Genomic DNA, 24818 nt, shown 5'->3' on the forward strand with positions numbered 1-24818 from the left:
ATTTCTAATAGGTTTTTAAGTATATTTTGTTTTGCTGTTAAGAAGCCAGGCACCTTAGTAAGATCTTAATCCAGTCCTGTTCACATTGAGGCTATCATATGTTCTTAGAAGATGGCTTTTGTTATGATTTTGATCAGAGGGAAAGCGACATTGAGGTTGCCTGATGAAGCTGTGCACAGAAAGTGCAGGAAAGGAACTTCTGCTTCCTCTAAGAGCTTGCTCACCCAGAGCAAAGGCAGCCGTAGCTGATCTCTGTCGTGTTCCAGTACTTGATATTTGCAGGTTATTTACAAGATGTTGTTGTATCAACCTGGTTCTAAGGGTGAAGTCTGACTTGTAGTATGTGGTAGGTAACTTCCTTTGACTTCATCATGAGCTGTGGGATTGTCCCTGAGTATAGTATCTGGGCTGTGCTTTTCACAGCTGCTCTTTGATTCAGATAGACAGACTAAATTGACTGAAACAAATATTGCTGGTGTTTAGGTGACTGAAAATCAACAAAAACTTTTATTTAAATGACAGAAGAGTGAAAATATAAACAAGGAAATTGCTGTGTAAACAGGATTTATTCCTATTTCTTTAAAGCAGATGTGTTTCTCAGAAAATGCAATATATGTGTGTATGTATAATGTAAATCTGTACTTTTTAAAACTTTAGTTATCAAGCTTTTGTTGGTGAATGTTGAAGAAGAAATATTTCAAGCTAAGAAGTCTCTGCTTCAAGCAGCAGCATCGTTCCCAATGTATGGGAGAGTGCATTGTATAACTGGGGCTTTGCAGCAATTACCTTTGAAGTAAGTAAAACATACTGCTAAATAATAAGTCGTAACCCCGTATTTAAGCACAGTGGAAGAGCTGCTCAGGAGAACATAAAAGCATACAGTGTTATTTGTAATGAAATCTAGTACCCGTGGCTTTTAGAACCTGTACTGGCTGCTGCACTGTTCAGCTAGCTGTTGGAGACTTCCTTTGTATGTGTTAAACTCAGTCTTAGGGCTTTTCAAACCGTACCCTATTTATAGTTTTCATAAATACTGTTGTGGAAGTGTTTGTAATTTCACTTCTTTCTTTTAAATATAAAATAATTTTTAATCCATGTTGTGTTGGTTTTTGTTTGTGATTTTGTGTTTGGTTTTTTTTAAGTAACTTGACATTGATAGCTGAATGGAAGGAAATGGTGGCCAGGCTCATTCTGATGTCATACAAACTCTCTGCTGTAGTATCACCAGTAGTGCAGAGCTCATCACCAGAGGGTCTTATTCCAATGGATAGTGATTCAGGTAAACAAGCAAACAAACAAATCCCCAAAAGAATTGTGTTAAAATCTGGAGCTCCTAGAGTTCTGTTTGTCTTACAGTGATTCAGAACTAGAGCTAGCATGCCTCACTTTCCATTTCTCATTTTACGTCATAATTTTAAGCCACTCTCTTAACTTCTGATAGAGGTTGTCTTGACTTCTGCACTGAAAAAGAAAACAACACACCATTTGTGTTTGCAGATGGTGTTGTTGCATTTGTTTCAAAACATGACTGTAAAGTTGTAAAGTCCACTTTTCTTTCTTCCTTAATCCTTGTAATCACCATAGTTTTATTTATATTTGGTTTTTAGTGCTAATAGTTTTCTTTTGTACTTACTTTCAATGAATTCAATTTCTATGAAGAACTGGAAATAAAAACCAAAACCATCTTAAATTTCCCTCTTGTTTAATGTGTAGAAAGCACAGGTCGTCTGCAGATGATTCTGCATGAGATACAACCCCAGGACACAAATGATTACTTTATGCAAGTGAAAACTTTGAAAGAACACTGCAAAGTAGAGTCTGAAAAGCTGGCTGACCACAGGCCAGTGAAAAATATTTGCACAGAAATGAGAGGTAAATCCAATGCTGTATTGGTAATTAAATCAAGATATTCTTTATAGAGTAGGCATTTTACGTGGGTGATCAAAATTGGACGTTGGTTGCTCCGTATAATGTTTCAGTTCTTCAATAAATCTGTCAGAAGCTAGTTATTCATGGGCATGGTTTTAAAGACTGATTCACTGTGTTTCTGGAAGATTGTGGTTAATGTCTCTTAGAGCACAAGTGAAAATGAGTTGTTTTGATGCTGGCCTAGACTCTATTGCCTTAACTGCACTGGCCAGGTAATCTTTAACACCTTTTCTGTCAAGCAACGCTTTTAATGCGTTTCTTGTTGAAAGGTGTTAGTGTGATTTCCCTCTCCAGTGTACACAAGACTAGTGAGGAATATGTTCATCCGGTAAAACTTGTTGCATGAAATTACATAAGCAGAAGGTTCTATATGAAAGATTCCAGTGGTAAACTGTTAGATAGTATTTGTCTACTTTAATGAATAGCAGCTATGAAATTGAGCCTTACAGCGATAAAGAAATTGTAAACTTTGGTGTATGTAGTGTATGCCAGAATAAATTTATAGAAGATCTGTACATTTTTAAATAGTTTATGCAAGGTTTTTAAGTCTCAAATATTGGAGGTTTCTTTCCACACATGTTTTTTCCTACGTTTAAAATAGTTTTGGTTGGGCCATATGTTTTGTTTCATGGTCTGTAAATATGTTAACGTGGCACAGTGGCCACCAGATGGGGATGTTGCGTTAGAAACGTGATGCCTTTGCCTCTTCCTGTGGGGGCACCTGGGTTAAGAACCAAGTAACACACTGAGTGATGATTGATGATTGACGTGGAGTTTCTTGGAGCCTACCTCCAAAGTTGTAGGTGTTTGTATAGTTCAGTGTGCGGGTGAGTACGAATTGTGGCTGAAAGACCTCTGCTCTTTAAAACAGTATACCATTTCACCAGAAATCTACTGCTGCCTTTTCCAAGCGCAGTGAAGTACAGTGAGTGTTCAGGAGTGGAAGCAATTAGGGTCATCAGAACTGAATTATCTTTTGGGTTAACAAGTTTAGATTTTTTTATTCATAGTTAATCGTGTTTTGTAAGAAGATCAGGCTAAATGAAATTTAAATTACAAGTCTGTGTCTGAAAACCTTGAGTTACACTATTACACTTGTTGATTTTTATTTTTAAGGTAAAGAAAGGCAAATGTGTGACGTCACAGCCCAAATGGTTCTTGTATGTTGCTGGAGAAGCATGAAGGAAGTATCTCTGCTCTTAGGGACACTGTGTAAACTTTTGCCTTCACAGGCTGCACCTGAACCTTCAGATGGGCTGATTACTGTAGAACAGGTAGGGAAGTACTTACTATTATAAACCCTTCACTTTCTGTTGGAGAGGGAAGGCAGTTTTCAGAAGACTTTTTTTCTTAAATCTACATTCTGTATGGGATAAGTGTTTTGGTTTTTTTTTATTGCCTTGTTCTTCTCATAGTTTTCTCATTTTATTATATGTGGTTAACGGTCAACTTTTTGATAAAGTGGTATTCAGAAGGCATAACTACAGTAGTAACAGATAAGTGAAGAAATTATTATACATAGCTAACAAACTCAAGGAATATTCATTCCAATTGTATTAGGTTATGTATAAGATGTGCACTGGTATCTCTGAACACAGCATACCCCTCTTCATATGTGTATGTATTGGTGTATATTAAGCATTACTAGACTTGCTAAAAATCTTCTAAACTGACTTATATTCAAAGTGTCTTTTATTTCATTTTGAACCTTAGATGTTGGGATTTTGCTTAAAACTTTTCATTAATTGAACTTCCTAATAATTCTGAAAGTCAAATATGCTGACTAGTCATAATCTTGTCCTATGTAGGAGACTGAATTACAAATGATTTGTATGTAATGTGACTCTTTTCCCTCCAATTTTTTTGATTTAAGAGATCAGAAATGTTAATATGCCATCTGGGTCTCTTGTAGAATGTTGAGTGCAGTGTTTACAAGAAATTAGATTACCACAGGCATTTATTTGGGAAATATTTTGTGTTTATTAAATTTCTGTTTTTAATTGATGACCTTTTCATTTCCATATGGTTTCAACAAAACCAGTCTCTCCATGGAAGATTGAAATATGCATGGCTTATACTTTTTAACCTCTTTTTCTTTCCAACCAAAAATATTTATTTAGCTTTTCCTTACGTGTTAGAACTTTCTATCATAAAATAAATAGTAGTATAATATTCTTCTTATTTCTTAAGTTATCTAATGTTGTGGTGCCATGGAAATAATGTTAGTATCTTTATTCTTGCATTGTCTCTACCCTTCACATTTTCGTCTGGTTGACAGCTGTGCTTGTGTTGTTGCAGAGGTCTGGAGGGTAGATGAGAGAACAGATGCACGTTTCCACCATTATGTTCCTTAGTCTGCTCCAAGTCAAAAAGAAATTGGTATTTTAGCATGAGTCAGCTCTAACTGTAGAATTTCCATCTTTATTTACCATTTCAGAAATACTATGTTATTAAGCAACCTATCTTCTTTTCCTATACATGCCTGATTAGATTCTTTGTGCTTCTGACATCTTCCTGTAAAATATGTCTGCATTCTAATTTGAAGAATGTTAATTGATGAGGAGTCAGTTTGAAATCCTGATTTTCCTCAGGCTTGTAAGGAAATACGCAAGGAAATAGAATTTGGCCGAATGTTTAACAAATATTACAGGAAAAAGTGACTACATTTTCTCCACAATCTTTGTAATTGACATTACCCTGTTATACATAAAAAAGAAAAAGAGGGGGTTTCATCATAGGTTACTATAAATGTCAATACCAGAACTGCTGTGGCTTCAGACTTTTATTAAACACTTGACAGTGTTGAGAAATAAGAGAATTGAATTTTGATACCTTATGCATGTAGAGCTTTCCTTTAAAGTTGCCATCTTTTTCTTTATTCTGTACATATTAAAGGACATTTAAGAATACAGAGAGGGGGGGAAACTTGAGAGAAACCTTAATCGTATTGCCTTGAGTCAGGGCTAAGTAATTGTAGAGAAAAATCTGGTAGCACTCTTGGCCATTCTGTGTCATCATGTTGCAAAGCCTTCCTCGTCTTGTATCTTGCTTCATGTTTAGGTCAGTAACTGTGTTAAATTGTACCTTATGGGATCAGTGTTACGGTCACAATTTATTCACACAAAACATCATAGTGTTGAATTTGTACATAGTCTTTTGATTATTTTTGCCCTCTTTTTTAATTTGAGCATGCAAATGAAAAGACAATGACTTTTGCTGCTGTCCACATTAAGAAATGGCACAATGGTGCTGCTCGGCAGGCAGTGGTGGTAGCCAGCTGCTCGTGGCACTAATTTGTGATTCCTCTTTGTATCTGTTAATGCTGTCTCTTGCGGTATCTACCTAGGTAGGAGAAGTTGGCAGAGAGGCAGCTTGTTTGATACTTCTTTGGTGTTTGGGGTTTTTTTGTTGCTAGAAGTTGGGATAATATCAAATTTGCACTTTCCTTGTCTTTTGAGGCAGAGATTGGGTTTGCATGGCATTTGAATGCCACTGTGCACTGACTATAACATCTTCAGCTCCTTGGTGTGGAGATGTGTGTATGGAGGAGTCTCAAAATACTGTGTTTGAACTGGCAGTCTTCAAAGCCTAAACCATTTTGTCATGGCTGCTTTGCCTTTAAAAATAGACATAGGAAGTGCCTAGTATATCTGGAGAAATCTCTCTCTTCAAACATTCTACCTTTCGTTCTCCATCTGACTCTTAAAGTCCAGAAACGGCAGGTTCAAAGCTGTGCCTGTTAAGGCAATCCATACAAACAGTGTCGTGTCCTGGTAACCACCACTTAATCAACAAAATGATACCTAATGTAGACTGTGTGGTGATTTGGTCAGACGACCTGCAAATCATGAGACAATGCTCCAAGCCTGGAGGAACTTTGAGCTCTTCCTCAAACTCCTGTTTATTTTGCCTGTGAAGTTTTAAGATAATTTTCAGAGATAAGCTTGCCTGAACTCTGTACCAAAGTTAAAAGAAACAGACAGCCAAAGTAAAGACTTGGTACTGTCCCAATGCCAAGGCTTCTGCTTGAGTAAACCTAACAGTCGGCTGATCTGAGCCCTTGTGGTGGAGCACTGAAGTACACAGAAGACTCTTAAGTACTGAAAACCATCGGTACTTGTTACTTATGTGTGCCACTGGTGCAAGAGTGTGGCTCCCATTGCTGCTTTGGTGTTTGTTCTCTTCAAGGAACAATTTAAAACAAGCAAACAAAAGCCTCAAACCCTTCAAAAACCACCCTCTCCCCAGTTCTTAATGGAATCAGTCTGTCTCCTCTGGAGTTCAGTATGGTTGGCAATAGTTCACTGGCTACTGTTTGTTTCGAACTGTGAGATGCTTTTGCAGTCCTTTATGGGTTTAAAGCCATCCTTTCCTAATGGTTTGCAAAAACACCCTCTCAAATGTAGGACTCTACTTTAGTGGCGTCTTATTGCCAGGAAAATAAGATACGGAGGCACAAATGTACCAACTTTAAGAATCTCTTGTGCAGAATTTGTATCTTGAATACCGAGATTCTTTGTCTCAGCAGCAAGCACGGCACTGTAAATTGTTGATTGTTGCATTAGTAAGACTAACCTGTTGCACTCTAGGTTTTTGACCAAGATGAACACATGTTTTTCAGATATTTGCTCCCTCCTCTGTATTTGAATATTTTAACTTGAACCAGGATATTATTTTCTGTACAAGCAAAGTTGGTAGGGTCACCTTTTCTTAGAGTTGCTGTGGATCTTTGTGATGTTCTAGAGAATGTGGATTCCTTGACTTGTTCTCCATCCTGACGTATGAAGTATTGGTTTTATGGCACAGAAGCGGACACTCATGGATGGCATGATGCTATTATACAAGAATCCGTGCTTAAGCACTTGCCTAAGATCAGTCCTATGTCATTTGCGAGAACTGAGTTATGCAGTGTTTTTCCTTCAGACTGTAGCCTATGAGTGGAAACAAAAATGTCAAATTTGAAGTAAACTTCTAGTCAATGTGGCTGTTGCAAAAAGCTCAGAAATATAAGCAGGAAAGTTGAAAGTTGTGTACACCCCACCCCCCCACCCCCCCAAAAAAAAAAAAAATTCCATATGAATTATTCTAAAAATGGTGGTGGAACAGGACAGTAGTTTGACTTGCATGTGTATGGTTTTCTTGGTTTGTTTTTGTTTACACACCTGGAGAGTTGATCTATCTGTGGGTCAGTTCATTCTGGGAAAAAAAAAGTACTTCACCTTTTGGGCTAGAAAGCTGAAAAACTGTAGGTACACAAACTAGATTAAAATCCACTCAGAAGTAACTGTTTTAGCTCAAATAGCTGCAATTATTGTTTGGTTTGTATTAGTTGGGTTTCAGCTGCAGGAAATAATAATTAGACTTAGTAGCCAGGTTTTTTTTTCCTAATTATTGCAATCTCATTGCTTGGGCAATATGGATTACTTAACAGTAGGTTGGAAAACTGTATGTAGCTAGATATGATATTAACTTCTTAAAGTATGTTATTTTATAAATAACAGAATAAGCAGAATTTTATAAGAAACTTGACATGATTTTATACTTGGTTATATACAAAAGCTTTGAAGAACTTTTTGCTGAATAAAGAAATATTCCTGAAGCAAATTTTACATAATAGAATGAAGTATGTGGTGTGTATTTTAAACAAATTATACTGGAAGTTTGATTTAGACCTTGAAGTTTATGAGAATTAGAGAAAGAATAAAAAAAGCATCCCTTTTATTGAATGAGATTGTATGGAATTGTAAGCTTCCAAACAGCTTTAAAAACTTGATATCCTGGTAGAGGTCCAGAAAGTAACTATCAGTGAAAATTTAGTTACAGCATTTGGCTTTTTCAGTTTTTTTTATATGTAATTCTCATTGCTACATATATACAATGTCTTTTTTATTTTAAAATTGTTTCTAGTAGTCAAAGACAGTTACGCAGAATCCTAGAACCTTAAAAATAGTTAAGGTAGGTTTGTTTCCCTTTGGCAGAATTGTTTTGATGTTTGAATTTCTTATCTTTCTCAGATATTTTTGTAGATGTTTGTTTCTGCTGTTATGATTTAGTAGATATTTTCTTTGGGATTTTAGGTAGGAGCGAAGGCAGACAAGAAGGATTCTAAGCTAGTTTCCTCTGAAAATCAGGGTTGTTTTAAAATCTGAGTGTGTTCCTCTTGGACAAATAATTAATTTTATGTCCTTTATTTTTTTGGCCTTTTTTAACCACATAGCACTATCCCTTTAACCTGAAAAAATGACTATAATATTTATTATTCTTAAAGTAAGTGCTTTTTTTATGCTAGGACTTACAGTTGCCTTTTGCTTTTGTTGGTGGGCTTTTCAACCAGGGGAAGGATTTTCTGCTTTTAATTGCAGAAATTTCTGGCATATGTAAATGATTTGTCTATGCATAATTTCAAGCAGCTTTTTTTCTTTTTTCTTTTTTAGGTTAAAAATATTGGGGAGTACTTCAAACATCATCTGCTGCAGTCGAGGCACAGGGGTGCATTTGAATTGGCATACGCTGGCTTTGTGCAGCTTACGGGAATGCTTTCCAGGTAGAAGATAGGCAACTTACTATGTTCTTAGTATAATAATTTTACCAAACTGTGGCATCGATCTTGAAACTGGCTGTGCAAGCAGCTCTTTGATTTCATGTGGAGTTGAGTTTGGTGTTGACATGAATATGACATTAGTTACATGACATCTGTGACTTGGACTTACTTACGGTTAGAGTTGGTGCTTAGGCATTTAAAGACGATACAAATGTTTAATGCTTGCAGCATTTTTCTCCGTTCTCATGTGTTAGTTTACTGAACAGCTCTCAAAAGCTCTTGGGAAAAGGTAGGAGTGTAGAATTCTTTTCCCCTGACCCTCCCCACCCCCCTTCCCTGGTCCTTTATGAAAATGAATGCCAGACTTTTTGTTTTCAGCCAGGATGTTTTCCTGGAAACTTTTATTACTTGTCACTGAGTTGTGTATTCTGACATTTGGAAGACTACCTGGCAGTGCAATCTCTTTAATTTTTTTTTTTCTTTCCCCTTGTAACTTTATACTTTCCTAGAACTAAATGAGCAGAATTGCCCTGAGGTCTGGGCAAGAGTATTGGAATTTCCATTACATGCTTAGTTACCTATTTCAAGTGTTGGTAATGTTTCTTTGTGATACATAGTGATTATATTGTATCCAGTTTTTAATAAGACAAATGAAAATCTCTACTGACTTTGTGGGTTTTGGTGGTTTTTTTAATGTAGTTTTTTGAAAGACCAGTCAAATTTTCAATTTGAAGTACATGTATTTTCACACCAATGCCATGCTCAATAACCGGTGTTCCCCTTTTGCCCCAAGTGGGCCAGTCTGAGGCACTGATCTGTTTCTTGTTTATTTTGGGGGTGGAGAGGAAGGAAGAGGGAGTAGTTTTTGTTGTGTGGTTGGTGGGGTTTTTTTGGGTTTGATTTTTTTTTTTTTAAGTGAAAATAAATCTGATCATAGAAACAGTTTTAGTGATTTTAGTACAGACCAGCTGCCTGACCAGGTTGACTGTGTGTCCCCTCAGACAGGTTTCCCGACAGACCTGAGGGGTTGATCTCTGGTATGGGATGTTGGTGGGGTAGCTGCGTATAGGTACAAGCACTGCTACGGAAATTGGTATTTGACATGTTATGGTCTTCATTCTGTATGCCAGTGAGATGTTCAGCTGTAAGCCGTGGTTCTGTCAGTGATGTAGCTGTAGAAGGTAAATTTCCTTTTATGTGCTAGAAATCTGAGGCATTTTAAATTGAGTAGTTTGTTGAGAGCTCACACAATCTTACTTTACACTTGATTATTTACTTAAAAATGAAAAAAAAGAAACTGATGTGTGATACCATTCTTGCTTATCTTTTTTGCCTGTCTGTATACATTATGTACATTTGTGTAAATGTTGTGTTCTTTTTCTATACTATGAGAACTTGTTTCAGGAAGTTTAAAGGTGATGTCTCAGACGATTGCCCAGTGGCATCCTTTGTGCTGGGTTCTTAACAGCTTCCCTGCTTGGCTGGATCTTTCCTATGTTCAGTGCTGCGAGTGTTGAGAGAGCAGCTCCTACTGTGAGTGAGAAAAAGCTTGCCAAGATGAGTGACTGGAAACATATTACCATGGACAACAGTTTAGGTGTTCCCACTTATCTGAGCAGCTTTCTAGAGAATCAGTTAGTGAATTAGTCACATCAATTAGTGAATCTAATTGGAATGGGCTACAGGGTAGACATTTTACACTTTCATTTTTTCCAAGTCAAGTACAAAGCATTGTTCTGCTGGCTGCTGTTTATAGATACTTTAGCACATTATGCACAGTTTCATTCAGTCTCCTGAATAGGATGCTGCGCTTGCAATAGTGGAGATTTTTTTAATACAACAGCAAAAACCTTCATTCTTTTCAGTGCTGCTCTTGCAGACCTCTGATACCATGACTTCAGACTTTCTGTATCATTATTTAAACTTAGTTTCTTACATGAAACTTGCTTTTTTCCAAAGGCAGAAATAAGTTCAGATAACAAAATATTAACAAGCTAACGCACTGGTGGTCTTTTGAGACATACAGTGACAAATTAAAACGTGTTGCTCCAATAGCTAGCATTTTCATGTCAGGTAGCATAATATAGTATTCCAAATAAAGGAAGCTGTTAACAGTGTAGAATGCCTAGAAACAATTGCTGAATATTGAAGGATGTTATCCCTAGGTATGTTTGATGTGAATATAAACATGTGTTGATGTAAAAAAACAACAAAAAAAATTTCAATAGCCAAGTCGTGCAATCTAGTTTCAAAGGATTTATTCCTCCCGTCAGATTGAAGAGAGTCTGGCCATCAGAGTAATACTGTTTGGGGGAGGAGGGGAAGACCACTTACTACCACTAGCCCTTTTGAGGGGAGAAAGGAGGTGATCCAAACAGGCACAGCTCCATTAGTCTGATCTCAGTCAATATGCAGGACTATCTAGAACAAACTTTGTAGAAAAGGCAAACTAAACCTCAGGAAATACTGGAAAACAGGTAAAAAATGCTGTCAATTTATAGTGGACTTTCTACATGGCAGACTATCTGTTTTTCTTTGATTTTCAGCTTTTAAATTTCTTTTAAAAGCTGAGGCGAATAGAGTAGAGCATATCTACCCAGACTTCAGAGAAGTTCCCGATATGTTTGTTCTGCCATTGTATTTAATGAAGCACAATCCACTGCAGAGCAGCTTTATATTCTGTTGTCAAATGAAGAGCCAAGCTCAAGAGAACTCTGCTTCTCTGGAAGTTATTAAAACATTAAGCAGTATGTATGTATCATCAGAAAAAAACCCAAACCAAACCCAAACCAAAAAAACCCAGAACAAAACAAAACAAAAAACCCCAAATAAACAAAAACCTGCTTATTTAACTAATTTTCTTCTTCTGAATTAACAGTTCTCCAAAACAATTTTTTAATGATGCATACTGCTTAGTATTTTTAATGTTAAAGTCTTTCAAGTAGAGGAAGATTTCTTTGGGAAAAGCCAGTTCAAGAACCAGAGGGCAGCTCTGTGGAAATTTATTTGTTTCAATGAAAAAAGATATTTGCCAGGAAATACAGGTCTCAAGGCTAATACTTGTGTTTAAAATGAAGGAGAAAGGAGGCTGATCTCAGAATAACCAATGACTCTCAGGTTTGGTACTCATGGGATACAAGGAAAATCTTGGCACTCTTCTCCAAAACGGGAGAGCTGAGTCTCTGAGCGAATGCAGTCGCCCTGCACGTCTGAGCATCCCGGAGTCCTTCCATTTACCCTCGTGCAGCTGAGGCTACTGGCCTACCCCTCTCCATAGCTGCCTGGCTCATGGACAGTCCTAAAGCATGCGTACCAGAATCTATATTAATTTAGTGTTGCATCCACAAACACCAGAGGAGAAAGCCTTTGTTTGGGACAGCTTATAGTAATGTACAGCTTAAACATGATACCTCGTTGAACAGAATTGAACTCAAGACCTACAGAAGCATCCTTGACACACTCATTCATTCTTTTTCTAAGATCCAGTGAAAAATCTGTCACTAAGACTGTGCCAAATTCCTTTCCCGTGCTTGTAGGAAAGACTGTATTTGAACATGGTCCTTTGCTTTTATAGCCAAACATTTGCTTAAAACTATATGCTGGAATATTTATCATCAGAGCTCACTTTTAGCTATACAACCCTTAAATACCGGTCTCTGCAAGAACCAAGAGTAGACTTCTTTCTAGACAGAGCAATGGTATTCAGACCTGTCTGAGTTAGTGGTGGAAGAAAAATCTTTCCTCCACAGACATTTCTTATGAACCTGATGAAATTTCATCTCTATCCTGACATTTGGATGTAAATTGCTGGGTCTGCTCAAAGTATGCCAGTTACCATTCTACCTTTTTCCTGATCGTATTCTTCTAGGAGTGTAATGCTCCCTTCATTGTGCCTGCTTAATATTGTCTGTGACTGCACCTTCAGAAAACCATACGGTTTCAAAACAAGCAACGCTTATACCGAGGAAATAAGCAATATTTGGTTGGTTGGTTTTTTTTTTTTTAATATTTTGCCATCATAGTTGGTGAGAAATTACAAATGCTTATTTGGTCCAATAATCTGGTAGTTAGAGCAAGTACCCTGGGAGGCTCTGGGCATCTTATTTTAAACCTGAATCTCTCAGAATCCATATGAATACTCAGATCATGTCTCTATTCCAAATGGTGGTTTGTCTGTTTTATTTTATTTAGTGAAGCTTTTCTTGAGTGATCAAGTAAAACATAAAGACTTCTGGAACCTAAAAATTTTTAAATGTTCAAGTTGTAGCTTAGATTAAACTCGGTGAACACAATTTTATATATATGCCACAAGTTAGTACCATGTCATATAGTTTTCTGGAAAACTGTAATGATAAAGAAAAAACTTGTTTTGATTTTACAGATATTTAATCCAGTATCAGTGGAAATTATTCATCTGCACCCAGTCATATTCTGTTGGGGAACTGGGAGTAGACCCTCCTAATCCTTTGCAGTAATCTCTGCTTCTGACTCATGTTGTTGCTCTGAAGTGAGTGTGATTCTGCCTTCCCAGGCCCCTACGGTTTGCTAGGAAGACTTCTTGTAAAATTTAAAAATCATTGACGGACTTTCTAGTTAAATGTACTAGAATTGTCACTAACTTTTCAGCAAAAGTGTAATCACAGCTGTGAAGGAAAGGGTCTAAAATGAAGGAGAGGAAAAAAACTGTGGGGGGAAAAAACTGTTCTTATGCATTGTGATGCTTGTAGGATTGGGAAATAAGCTATATAATAAAGTACAAGATCCAATGTTAAGGCACTGCTCGGTTTGAAGACATGTTAGTTTTTAACTTTGTTTATATTTCCCCCCCCCATTTCTTTTTCTGCTTGGTGAAAGAGAGAGATGGGGTAATGATGTTGTCTCAGGGGCAGTATGGAGACTAGCTTTATAAAAACTAGGAATCTCATTACTTACGTGAAAAAGAATAGTACTACAGGTCTATTAAGAGAGGAAAGACGGTGAAAGAAAACCCCTTTTTCCCCAGATAGGGACTGATTACAGCAATTGGAAACACTGAATTCTGGGTATACCCATGTAGAAAATGCTTCTGGTCATGTGAAGTTTATGCCACAAACTACTGACATCCAGGAAGGCCAGATCCAAGATCAACCCTTTGTGCTTAACACATCATTAATTTTGGATAGGAGAAAATACAGCCATATGAGTTAGGGAGACTTTGCATTGCCAGGCTCTTTGTATCCATTGATACTGACCACAGAAAAGGGTCTGAGTGTGTGTGAAATTGTTATAATCAGCAGACGGACAGACAGAAATTTGTGGAAAAGCACTTACTGTACTGCATCTTAAGTAATTTGTGTATCAAGTTACTGTGTTACGTTTTAATTATTAGTGCTATTTGTTTGATCTGGTGAAAATAATTACCATTTTATTCTGGAAAATGACATTTGAGCTTGAGACCACCATTTTTACATTGTAAAGGTTCATTATTCTTAAAATTTAGGGCCACCTGCTTCTTAAGACAATATTCTTCTTGCCAGACCATAAAGAGATGGAGCTGCCAAATTTAAGGGAGTGGTCATCTCCATTGCAAAGTCAATAGTCTCTAATGTTTCTAACTTTAAAGCAATAATTCTTTCACCTTTAAAAAAAAAGTGCCTTGGTGGGTGACTGAACAAGGTAGAATTACTTGTGGCAAGATCAAAGCAACAGAGTTTTAAGGCAGTCTGAAGTTTATGGGATTTCAGTATATTTCTCCTCTTTCTACTAGTATTGAAAGGGGAAAAAACCCTCAGTTTACTTAAGAATAAAATATTCAGTATGCTACATAGCGACTTTTAAATATTTCCTTAATGCTTTACTTTGTGTTCTTCGGCACCACAGCAGATGTGATTATGTCTTGTGGGATGTTTATTTTAATACTAAGATAACATACCGAAGAGGGATGAGCACGGTTCTTTGCATGACTAAACTAAGACATCTAAATACTGCTTAGAGAGGGAGGTAAGACCAGCCACAGACATGATCAGAAGTAGCAGCTTTTGCAGTACATGTTGACTGCGAAGTAGAGCCTACCTGCAGAGACCCACGGAGGAGATCCATAAGTTTTGTGTGGCCTCAACCCTAGAATTGCATCCTTCTTCTGTACCCAAGAGTGAGCGAAGGAACGCGTCCTGAAAATAAGCAGGGGAAGCTAATTATCAGCAACAGAAAGAGAAAACTTAAAGAAAAGAGAACTTGCTGTTAGTTTCCAGATTAATTTGATTGCTTGCGTCACTGGCTTGGGGCAGAAAGTGCCTTTCTTTTATGCTGTGGTATGAGGTGACATACCCCTTGTGAAGCTATGTTTCTCTTGTGTTCTGGACTGATGGTTCGCATGCTAGCTGCTGTTTTGAGAAGGTGCTGCCCTTAAATTGGGAGAAGGCCTGGCAGCAGTGTAGGAAACCTGTGGTGGAAATCCTAAGGGAATTACTGAAGAGTAAGAAGTCTGCTGTGTCTTCTGCTGACCTGTCTGGTATTTCCTGTGATCTGTGTTCTGCATTACTAATTTTCTGTTTATTTTGCAAAAGAAGGAAAGGAGGGTTTCACTACAGATTAAAGCTTCATTTGTTGTTCAGTATCAAGTTTTTAGCCTACCTAAATTCTTGCTTTAAGGTAAAGGAGGAGGGAGTAGATGTAGACCTATTAGATTTTGGTTTTCACATCAGTACCTGCTGCCTTTTAGCTTTTCTTTTTAATTCTTTATTTCAGTCACCTACATAGAAAACTTGATTGTAGTCTTACTGTAAAGTCTCTCTACTTAATCATTAATTTAATTACAGTTTATATTTTTAGGTGAGGCAAGTCCTGCATGGTTGAGATAATTGCATTTGTATTGCCCACAGTGATTAATTCTTTCTTCTACTCTGAATCACGTGTCAAACCAGTGTGACAGGTTTTAATAACAACATCCCGCTAATACAAATTTTCGTAACAATGAATGATCCTTTTGGAACATTGACATAAGATTAATGAGATGGTCTTGCACACTGAGTATGGTACATTTCATTGAACTGGTCAACACCAGTAATTGAAGTAGACTTGAGTTCTCCTTGTCCTTGGAAGTCCATTGCTTTCAGGCAATGCTTAGTTTTATAACTGTAGAGGAGGAGTATTTGATGATAGGAGAGCAATTTAGGTGCTTTACAAAAATTTGACTGACATAGTATTTTCAAAAGAGCAATATGTCTTGGATTTCATTCCTTCTACTGTTCCGAGGTTTACAGGGGTATTTACATAACATGTACTTACTGTGAGGGACTTCGGTTTTGTTTTGTATGGTTATAAACGTAATTGTATATGTTAGTTAATGTAAGAGTCACGCATCAGCTACTGTGTGACAACAAAGATATGAATTTGTGAAGTGTCACTTCCTACACAGTGACTGATGTGCATATGTCTCTGTTTTCGTCTCCAGAACAGGATAATAGTTCTTGGCAGAAGAGGACATTTGCACTGCTGAAGCACAAAATCCTGTTTTCTGTTCAGTGAAATGCCTTTTCCTAGTGGCACTTAATAAGTAGGGTTAATATAATTTGTACCAACATTGGAAAAATGTACAATTCCTTTTTTAATTTCCGTCTTCTTTAAAAAAATAATCTGTGTATATGCTTGGAGATGTTCACATACAGTACGAAATATTTCTTAAGGTTACCAATTGCTTTCTTTGACTCTCTCCTAGTGTCTTATGTATTTATTTCTTGTAGATGTAACAGTGAGAGTCTGCACAAGATGCCAGAGCAGTGGCTAAGCAGTGTGTTAGAAGAAATCAAATCTTGTGATCCTTCGTCTACACTGTGTGCAACCAGACGCAGTGCAGGAATTCCATTCTACATACAGGTACCAACTAATGTTACTACATCTTACTTGATTTTATTTTTTTTTTAATCTCCTTTTTGGTCAATACACATATGTATTTATTTTTCTTACTTAAACTCCTTATGGTCAAACAGTTACTTTTTTCTATACAGACTTTGCCTTTGGGCGACCAAGAAGTCACATGAAATTAAACCATGTTTGGCGCTAATTAGTGCTGCACTTCTACTGAGTCTTAAGATTTTTGGCTCGAGGTAGATTCAAATAGCACTTCAAAAGACTGAGCTTAGGCTCTGTGTGGCCCCTGTAATAATCCTGGCAAATTCGTAAATTCACAGATTAAGTAAGGCTCTGTTAACCATGTAACTCTGTGCTACTTCCATGCGAAGTGGCAGGGTGGTAAAATATGAGCAGACCATCCATCGATTGTAGAATGGTGGCCTAGAAAATACTACAAAGAACTAGGGAAGTCCACTCAGCAGTAATAAAGCAGGATCAAGTAATAGTCACACTAACTGGTGTTGACTGACAGTCTCAAGTGCGTGAATGAGTAGGTTACTGAAGACTTAGATCCGTGCGTGTGGGGCCATGCTCCCGCAGTCTTCCCGCTCCCCATGTTACCATCAGCTCCACACATCCCAGCCTTCGGCTTCTGCCCAGTTCAGAACTAATGGCTGATGGGCTGGTTGGCAGTGGTTTGTCTGTACTCGAAGTACCACCTCCTACTCAGTGCCTCGCAGTAGTATGCAGCTGCTCATCTGCGTCCTTGTGGGGTTCAGTCACTGCAGAGTCCGTCCTGCAGATTACACTAAGCCATTTCCATTCCTTCGCTCCTTAAAGTGGCCATGGTTGCTTTCACCTAAATTAACCTCCATCAGTTTAATTTTCAACTAGTTTTCTAAGACAGGAGTCCAGGATTAACTACACGATTTGTAACTTTCTCCACTTGCTGAAGTACAGTCTCTAGCATGTTCCAAGAATCTGAAGGACTGCTGGGAGCAAGCTCTCCCTGCCAGAATAATTCATCTTTCTTGTTTTCCACTCCAAGTTAGCCTTGAGAAAGTTGAGGCAGCCTGCTTCTGTCTGACCTCTCTTATGTCAGTCACAGCCTGCGCCTGGCTTCGTGTGTGCTAGGCTGCAGAGATCAGACGCAGGGCATTGGTTTTAGAGATGGTTTTCCTTTTCAATTTCAGTAGTTAAACATCTTTCCCTTTTACATCGGTAAGTTGTCTGCAAAATGAATTTGGTGATTTCATGTCTTCTGGTTTCCCCATTCACACCGCAGAGTTTGAATGCAGTGGGCATTAACTAACGTTAGTCTTGAGAATGTGAAAAACCAAACATGTTTGAATCAATTTTTCATGTGAAGAGTTACACTGTGTAATGTAAGGACTCAGTGGACCCAACAGTATCCCACTGCAAAAAACGTGTGTGTAGTCTGCAGTTGGCCTATGTTACTGAGTCTATATGGCAAAGCTTACGCTGTGCCGTAGCTGTTGAGATAAACAGGTCAGATGCTTCTATTTTGACAGCTTTGGAAGAGTACGAAGTTAGTATAGTTAGTTAATCCCAATGTTCGTTCCAAACCTTCTTATTAGTCTGAAATAATCTATTTTCTAATTGGAATTTCATTGTAAAGAGGGGTGGTAGTGTTCTTTGGCAGTAGTTCTGAATGTGCCTATAGTACTCAGTAAAATGAATTAAGCCTTAAATAGCATGTTGCATTTAGATAATAAAACTACAAGTTGTAATGCAAATTCTAACAGCACTCTAATAAGGTTATTTTATTAATGCATAAAATTGAGACTCAGTGTGGTCCCTTTGCCATCTGCTTCCTGTGACATTTATTCTTGTTTTACTAAAACACATCTGTTTTAATGATAATATGTAATTTTTAAGGTTATGAGCTTTTTAAATGACCTATTTAAAATAGAAATATTATTATCTAATAGTACAAAGGCACAGCTCCAGTTAGTGGGTGAGGAAATTGTGGGCAAATACTAGTTACAGCTTTAACATTTTTAGGGTATGAAATTTTAGTCTTCAGTTCGTTCTTCTCTATTTTATATTTCATGAATACTTTTTTTCCCCTTCCCTCTCTGTTTCTCCCGTCATTAAAGGTACCGATAAACTGACAGTGACGACTACTGGGTTTCTGTCTAACCTCTATACTTGATTTGGCTTGCCGTTCACTCGTTTGGTTGTTCTTATGTGATGTAAAGTGCTATTAAATATCTTGTTTGCACTGATGCTAAACTGACTCTGGGCCCCAAAACACAAATGAATAATAATTTTTTATTAGAAATTAAGTGATTTATGATTATCCATTTGTACTAAGTTGGACAAATTCAACAGGAGCTACTAGACACAGAAAAGGACTATTTTAACTCAAGTCCTGAATTTTAGAGGACTAAATTAGAGTATTTGCGTGTCAGCTGGGTGACCTATCCATTGAACTACTATTTGGAGATGGATGCATCTCTTCTTTCCTTTTAAAAATGTGCTGCTTGTTTTATCCTGCTTTGCAAACCAGGATTTACTCTTTGGCCAGCCCATGTCATCTTAAATATCTATTTTCTACAAACTTACATTTCCTAGTACAGACATTTTTTTAGTTTAATAATATGGCAGATACTTCTGCTGTAATACTATGATTTTGTGTGTGTGTCATAAATTATTATCTGTGGTATACAAGCAAACTTTTTTAGGTAGGTGAATAGTGCATGAGCGAAGTTTTCTTACTGAAACATTGAATGCTAAGAAGGTTTGAATAAAACTGAGAGATAAAACTGAAGCTTACTTTTTGCAAATCTTTCTTTAGTCCTTGTGTATGGTCAGAAGCTAGGCTGCAATATGGTAGGTATAGTAACATGGAGCAGAACTGCTAATAAGGAGAAATGGCTAGAACTACCTGATTTTTTTTTTCTTTCTTTTCTTTTTTTTTTTTTTTTTAAAACTTTCTGTAGGCTTTGTTAGCTTCAGAACCAAAGAAGAGCAAAACAGATTTGCTGAAAATGACAATGGAAGAATTGATGTCTTTGGCTGCACCTTCGAATGAATCATCAAGTGTAATTCCACAGGTAAAATACAGCCTCTCATCAGAAGGCAAATGTCATAAAGGTGTTTGCAATACTTCAGACAGTTAAGGAAATTAATGTGTGTTTTTAAGAAGGATAACTTGTTTTCGTTATCTATAGCTAGATTTTAAAACATGTTTGCATATGCAGAGGTTATGAAGTCACTAGAATTTGAAAGTATATAAGATACTAAAAAATGGATTGGACATAATTTCATAGTTTTTTTTCTAGTACAGCAAATATAGTCGTATTCATTTTGAATTTATATGATCAGTTTACTGCCTGTAGTGTATTTTTAAACAAATAGAAGAGTAATTTCCTTTTTACAAGGAAATGAACAAGCAAGCATTTGTTTACACTTAGAGTAAATAAATGAGTTGCGTAAATCATATTGTATGCTGTAAAATACCATATCAAAAGTGCTTTTATGCATATACTTAGTAACTTCTAAAACTTAAAATATATATTTTTGTAATGCATAAAAATTTTATTTTAAAGTCAAGATCTTTCTCTTCAAAATGTTGTTATCAATTACTTAATCTTACTTTGTAAGTGCAAGCCAGAATTTGTTGACAGTACATAGAAGTATGTTCTAATGGCTCTGCCAGATCTGCTGCTGGTATAAATTTATGTAGCCTTGTCAAAGTCTGTGAAGCTACACAGATTACCACCTTCCCCTACAGAGAGTAGAGAAATATCAGAAAATGCTCCATATGGTGAAGCAAGCCTGGCTGTCAGTTTTAGCTTAATATTGTCCTCCTGCGAGTTGTAGTTTATTTTTTCTCACAGTATCTACAGCATGTCAAGAATGTTGGAAAAGATGATTCTAAACTTTGAAAGTTATTTTTACAGCTATGATAAGCTAAGGAAAAAAGAATGCTGGCCTTCGCTTGCAATGCCCGGACTGTACTTGTTAGAGGAATGTATTTTTAAACTGTAATTGTTTTTAACAGTGTTTACTGCTGCACCATTTTAATATATGCTTTAATAGTGGTATTCTTGTATTTAATATGGAAATAAAGTGGTGTAAATGTGCAGATGGATTATTTTTGTTTCACATGTTCATTGCTGTAATTAACAGGCATTAAATTCAAGATATTTTCCAATGAATATATATTTTTCTCATATTTCTTCTACTCCCACAGGTTCATGCTTTAAATATCCTTCGGGCACTGTTTAGGGATACACATTTAGGTGAAAACATCATGCCTTATGTTGCAGATGGAATACAAGCAGCAATTCTAGGTTTTATGTCACCTGTCTGGGCAGTAAGTTAATTCTTAATTTTGCTTCTCTAATGTAACAGGGTATAGAGTGATGCCATTCAGCGAAGCTTTGGCCATATTTATAAATGGCAGCACCATGATTTCTGGAATGTTACATGGTGTAATGTTTTAAGGTACAATAAAGAATAATGTAGACCTGCAAAAGAGTCATAGTTTTGGTCACGCTTTTTGCTTTTCTTTAATTTTTCTGTAATATGAAGTGCTGATACTGACAAAAAGTAGGGACAAAGATTACTTTCTAGATAAAAATGTATCTGACTGTTAAATTTTGAGTCAGTGCACCTAGCTGGTAAGGAGTGCATTTACTTTCATTCTCACTGTTACTTTGCTTTTCAATAAATGGTGGTATTCCATATGGCATGTTAAGGTAGAACAAACGATGAATGCTTTGAACCGCTAGAAATCTGGATGTATCCCTTATATTAAAGATGGACATCTTCAAAAATCTGAACTTTCTATTAGTGCCATCCCATCTTGTTTAAGAGGAAAGATGCTATGAATTAATTATGTTCGTGTGCTGACCTCTGAACAGTAGGCATGCTCTGTCCTCCACTCAGCTGTTCTTCTTTTCAACTGTACATTAGTGGCTGTATTTAAAAAAATATTAGTACATTTCAAAGGGATTTTTAAAACACGAACTATGTTCTTTTCTTTTTCCTTTAGGTAAGAAATTCATCTACACTTCTTTTTAGTGCTCTGATTACAAGAATTTTTGGAGTTAAAAGAGGGAAAGATGAAAATTCCAAAAAAAATAGGTAAGCTTCACTTGGTACCAATTGTAACTTTGCAAAACATGACCTTAGCCAACAACAATTTGAAAATGTTGCTTGCTTTATGGATATATTTGAATCACGATGTCACAAATACATCTAGCTTTGCTTAAACTGTGCTGCCAAGAAATAAGCAGTAGGGCCAAAAATATCTCCTCTTGAGCACTGAGAGTTAATTTGTACTCATGCAATTTTACGGAAGGGGAATGTTGCTGAGAGGTTTTGGTGCCAGCAGCTCTTCCAAATGCCCAGTCTCTGTTGCAGTCACAAGCTTGCCCTATTGCTTTTAATGGCAAAGAGGCAGGGGGTGAAGGAGAAGAGGGGCAATGCGCACATGTGTGTTCCCTTACCTCTAGAGAAGGCCTGGAGGTAATTTTTTCCCTTTAGCCTTCTTTGGAACACCCTGTCCCTCTCTCATGTCTTTCTCTTCCAAGCTCCAAAAATTGCAGCTTGCAAAGCTGCTTCTCTTCCAAGGGATTCTGCCCTTGAACTCTGTAGTCCTGCTCCGGATCCTCTAGTATTTCACTTTCTTATGTAAAACCAGTTCTCTTCTTACTCTTAAAACTCCACAGTCCTGAGGATTCCTGTTTCTCCGCACCCTCCAGTTAAGTGCCTAAGCACCCCTATGTTTTCTTTGGCCTTCAGCCCCTTCCTTTAGCTTCTGCAGCAAATGAAGCACGCCCGTGCCCTGTGCTCTGCAACTGAGGTTCCTGCTCTAGTAGGAATGTGAAAATAACCCTGGATGCAGAATAAACTCATTAAAAAATACTCCTGAGTGAGTCTGCAGGGCCATAGGGTGGTCACGCTATGGATATTATGTTAACCATTTCACGAATTCCTAATGGATTTTCAAATCGTGGACAAGCTGTGCAATTTCTGAAAGACAGTTGTTACAATTTACCTTCAAAAATTCCACTCATCTCTTTTACTCATTATACAGTGGTTCCTTAGTATTGATCTGTGTAGTTAATACGATTTTCATGCACGTTATGAGAAGCTAAATGTCCTGAGATGATACTAGTCTTTCATCTTTTAGATGATAGATAGGTGCCATTTTAGCTGTTTGAAAGACTTAGTTTCAAGTGTTACTTGAAAAATTAGTTACTATGCATGTATGAATGTGAGGGAAAGATACAGGTGGAAGATTGGACGGAGATTTCCCTTAGAAAATAACTCTTCCCCCAGAACGATTTGAAATGTCATCTCCCCTGCTGCATGAAATTCTCTCTGCTTTGTCATAAACCCAAATAACTTCTTGCCCAAACTGGGAATTCACTCCCATAACCCCAGAAACTCAAGCAGAGCAATAAAAAGTGTTTCTCATCTCTTACCTGTTTGGTTTTGTAACAACATTTAAAGTTGGGGTTTTAAATTTAGATATTGAGCACTCACTGAAAGGGAGGTGTACCTCAGCGTTTTTAAGCTTGTATCCTAGGGAAAAACTTCACAGTAACCTTTGCAGTGGGAAGGCAGACTTACTTCTGCAGTGTGATGAGATATGTAATCTGAGATTTCTGTTTGTGAAGTTGCAGAAAGTAATGCGTTTAAGCATCTGTTGGGTATGGCAGATACCAGAATAAAGGAAAGTAAACTTTTATATATTTGAATTCATTAAATACCATGTTATTTTTTATGTAACTGGTACTGTCGACTTGCTTCCCGAAGCTTTTTGTTTACAGTATTTTTTTTGTAATAATTTTGACCAAAACATGTTAAAGCTGTCCTGGCTTCTTTTTCTTCCTCTATTAATTTTGCAGTTTTTCATTAAACATTGTACGTAGTCATCTCTACTGTTTCCCACCTGTAGTTATCAATACCACAAAACAAGGAATGGGAAAACACTTCTAAAGCCAGGTCAGAGAGAGACAAGAGGTATGGAAACAGAGGCAGAGGTCTGATGTCAAGCTTCTGACTCCTCACTCTGCAGGAGATCCTGGTTTAGGAGGAGAATGAGGTAGAGATTGTTTGGCTATTTTGTTTGTAAAGCTGCTTCCTCTGAACCCCACCGGCAGGTTGTGAAGGTAGGTTGTGTTTGGGAAGACGTCTGTGTTTCAGAGGTTTGGCACCACGAGGTGTCAGCGTTGCTGCACAGCTCCCTGCATCCACCTCCCTGGGGCGCAGCTGCGCTGGGGCACTTCTCTTCGGAACCTCTAAGTTTGTTTTGTTTAGTGTCGTGCTGGAACAGAATTCATATATTAAAACAAAGTAATTCCCCCCCCCCTTTTTAAATCTGGCAGTTTACTTCAAAAGCACAAGCATTTTAGCAGCTTGCATCTATAGGAGCTTGTGTGAAAGCCATCTAGGTTTGATCTGCTTGTTCTGTTGCCTGCAGGATCTTCTGTTGATGTTAAAGGGCAGTCTGTCTGTGGACAGAGACAGGAGATCAGCTCTGATGCCACCACCATTAGGACTTTGCATAAGTTTCCAGTTTGCCTGATTTTAGACTGGGGATTTAAATCTGTCTCTCCTGTGCCAGTGAGGAGTTACCTTATTGCTGGGCTATTCTGGGCATCTGTCTGGAAAAGGATGGACTTTCTGGTTGTTTTCTTAAGAGTAGTTCCTATGAAACTGTTACAATTAGGGTGGTGGAGAGTTTGTGTAGACTTCCAGAAGAAAGCTTTGTTGGAACAGCACTGGCAACTTCATTGCCGTGTTACTTTAACATACTTTGTGTTATGTTTCCCTTTTTTTTCCTCTTACCTCCACTAAAAATTCATATATAGCATCTTTTATACAAAAATTTTAGGTCAGTCATGTCTCTTGCTGCTTTTAGTCTCTTGATGTTATGTTCCATTCCTTATTTATGTTAATTTTGTGCATTATAATTGCCATACAGCCGGGGTGTTTATGTAGTGACAGCACAGTGGTGGTCCATTATTTGATCATCTTGATCAGTTGTGAAGCATTAGATTGAATGACTGAATGAACTATATATAACCTATGTCTGATCAGTAAACTGATTTAATTTGTTGAGTTTTTTTCCAGGCATATGTAAAAGCATGATGGGTTTGGGGTTTTGTTTTGATTTCTTTTTTTCTTTTTTCTTTTTTTTTTTTTTTTTTTTTTTACTTCCAAACATTCCTGTGTCATTTTGAGTGTTTGCAGTACAACTGTGTGGAAGGTCCCTCTCACTCCATGACAAAGAGAATGCGGGGATGCCTAACTCTGCTGACAGACATTTTAAGTTACATCTGCAGTGGCCATCCCTACTGGAGGACAGAGGCAACAAAGCATGTTGACCTGGGCTTTGTGATCATTGCAAGGGCATTAGGAAGGTCAGCAAGAACTGTCTGTCTCACACTGAGGGCTATGCAATACTAGCTTATGCTAGAGAAGGACCATTCTCTGAAAACTTGGCCTGCAGTTTGAGGAGACACGGGTTGAA

General features: G+C 37.3%; 1 protein-coding gene across 10 annotated transcripts in view; it reads left to right on the forward strand.

Moving 5' to 3' along the window:
- The window catches only part of THADA (THADA armadillo repeat containing), a 167381-nt gene that overhangs the window by 17342 nt on the left and 125221 nt on the right, over positions 1-24818 (forward strand). For 9 of the 10 annotated variants that reach the window (XR_008576303.1, XM_054819825.1, XM_054819822.1 and 6 more), the window contains 9 exons: positions 658-793; positions 1143-1279; positions 1714-1872; positions 3046-3203; positions 8364-8473; positions 16192-16324; positions 19267-19380; positions 20523-20645; positions 21327-21418. Coding sequence is in view for 9 of the 10 variants with exons in the window: in XM_054819825.1 (XP_054675800.1) it covers positions 658-793; positions 1143-1279; positions 1714-1872; positions 3046-3203; positions 8364-8473; positions 16192-16324; positions 19267-19380; positions 20523-20645; positions 21327-21418 (1162 nt within the window). In the remaining variant the exon portion in view is untranslated. Of the gene's footprint in view, positions 1-657; positions 794-1142; positions 1280-1713; positions 1873-3045; positions 3204-8363; positions 8474-16191; positions 16325-19266; positions 19381-20522; positions 20646-21326; positions 21419-24818 lie in introns of those variants that run through there. The other variant, XM_054819830.1, reaches the window with a different exon arrangement.

Source organism: Grus americana, chromosome 3, assembly GCF_028858705.1.
Source record: "Grus americana isolate bGruAme1 chromosome 3, bGruAme1.mat, whole genome shotgun sequence".
Lineage (NCBI taxonomy): Eukaryota > Metazoa > Chordata > Aves > Gruiformes > Gruidae > Grus > Grus americana.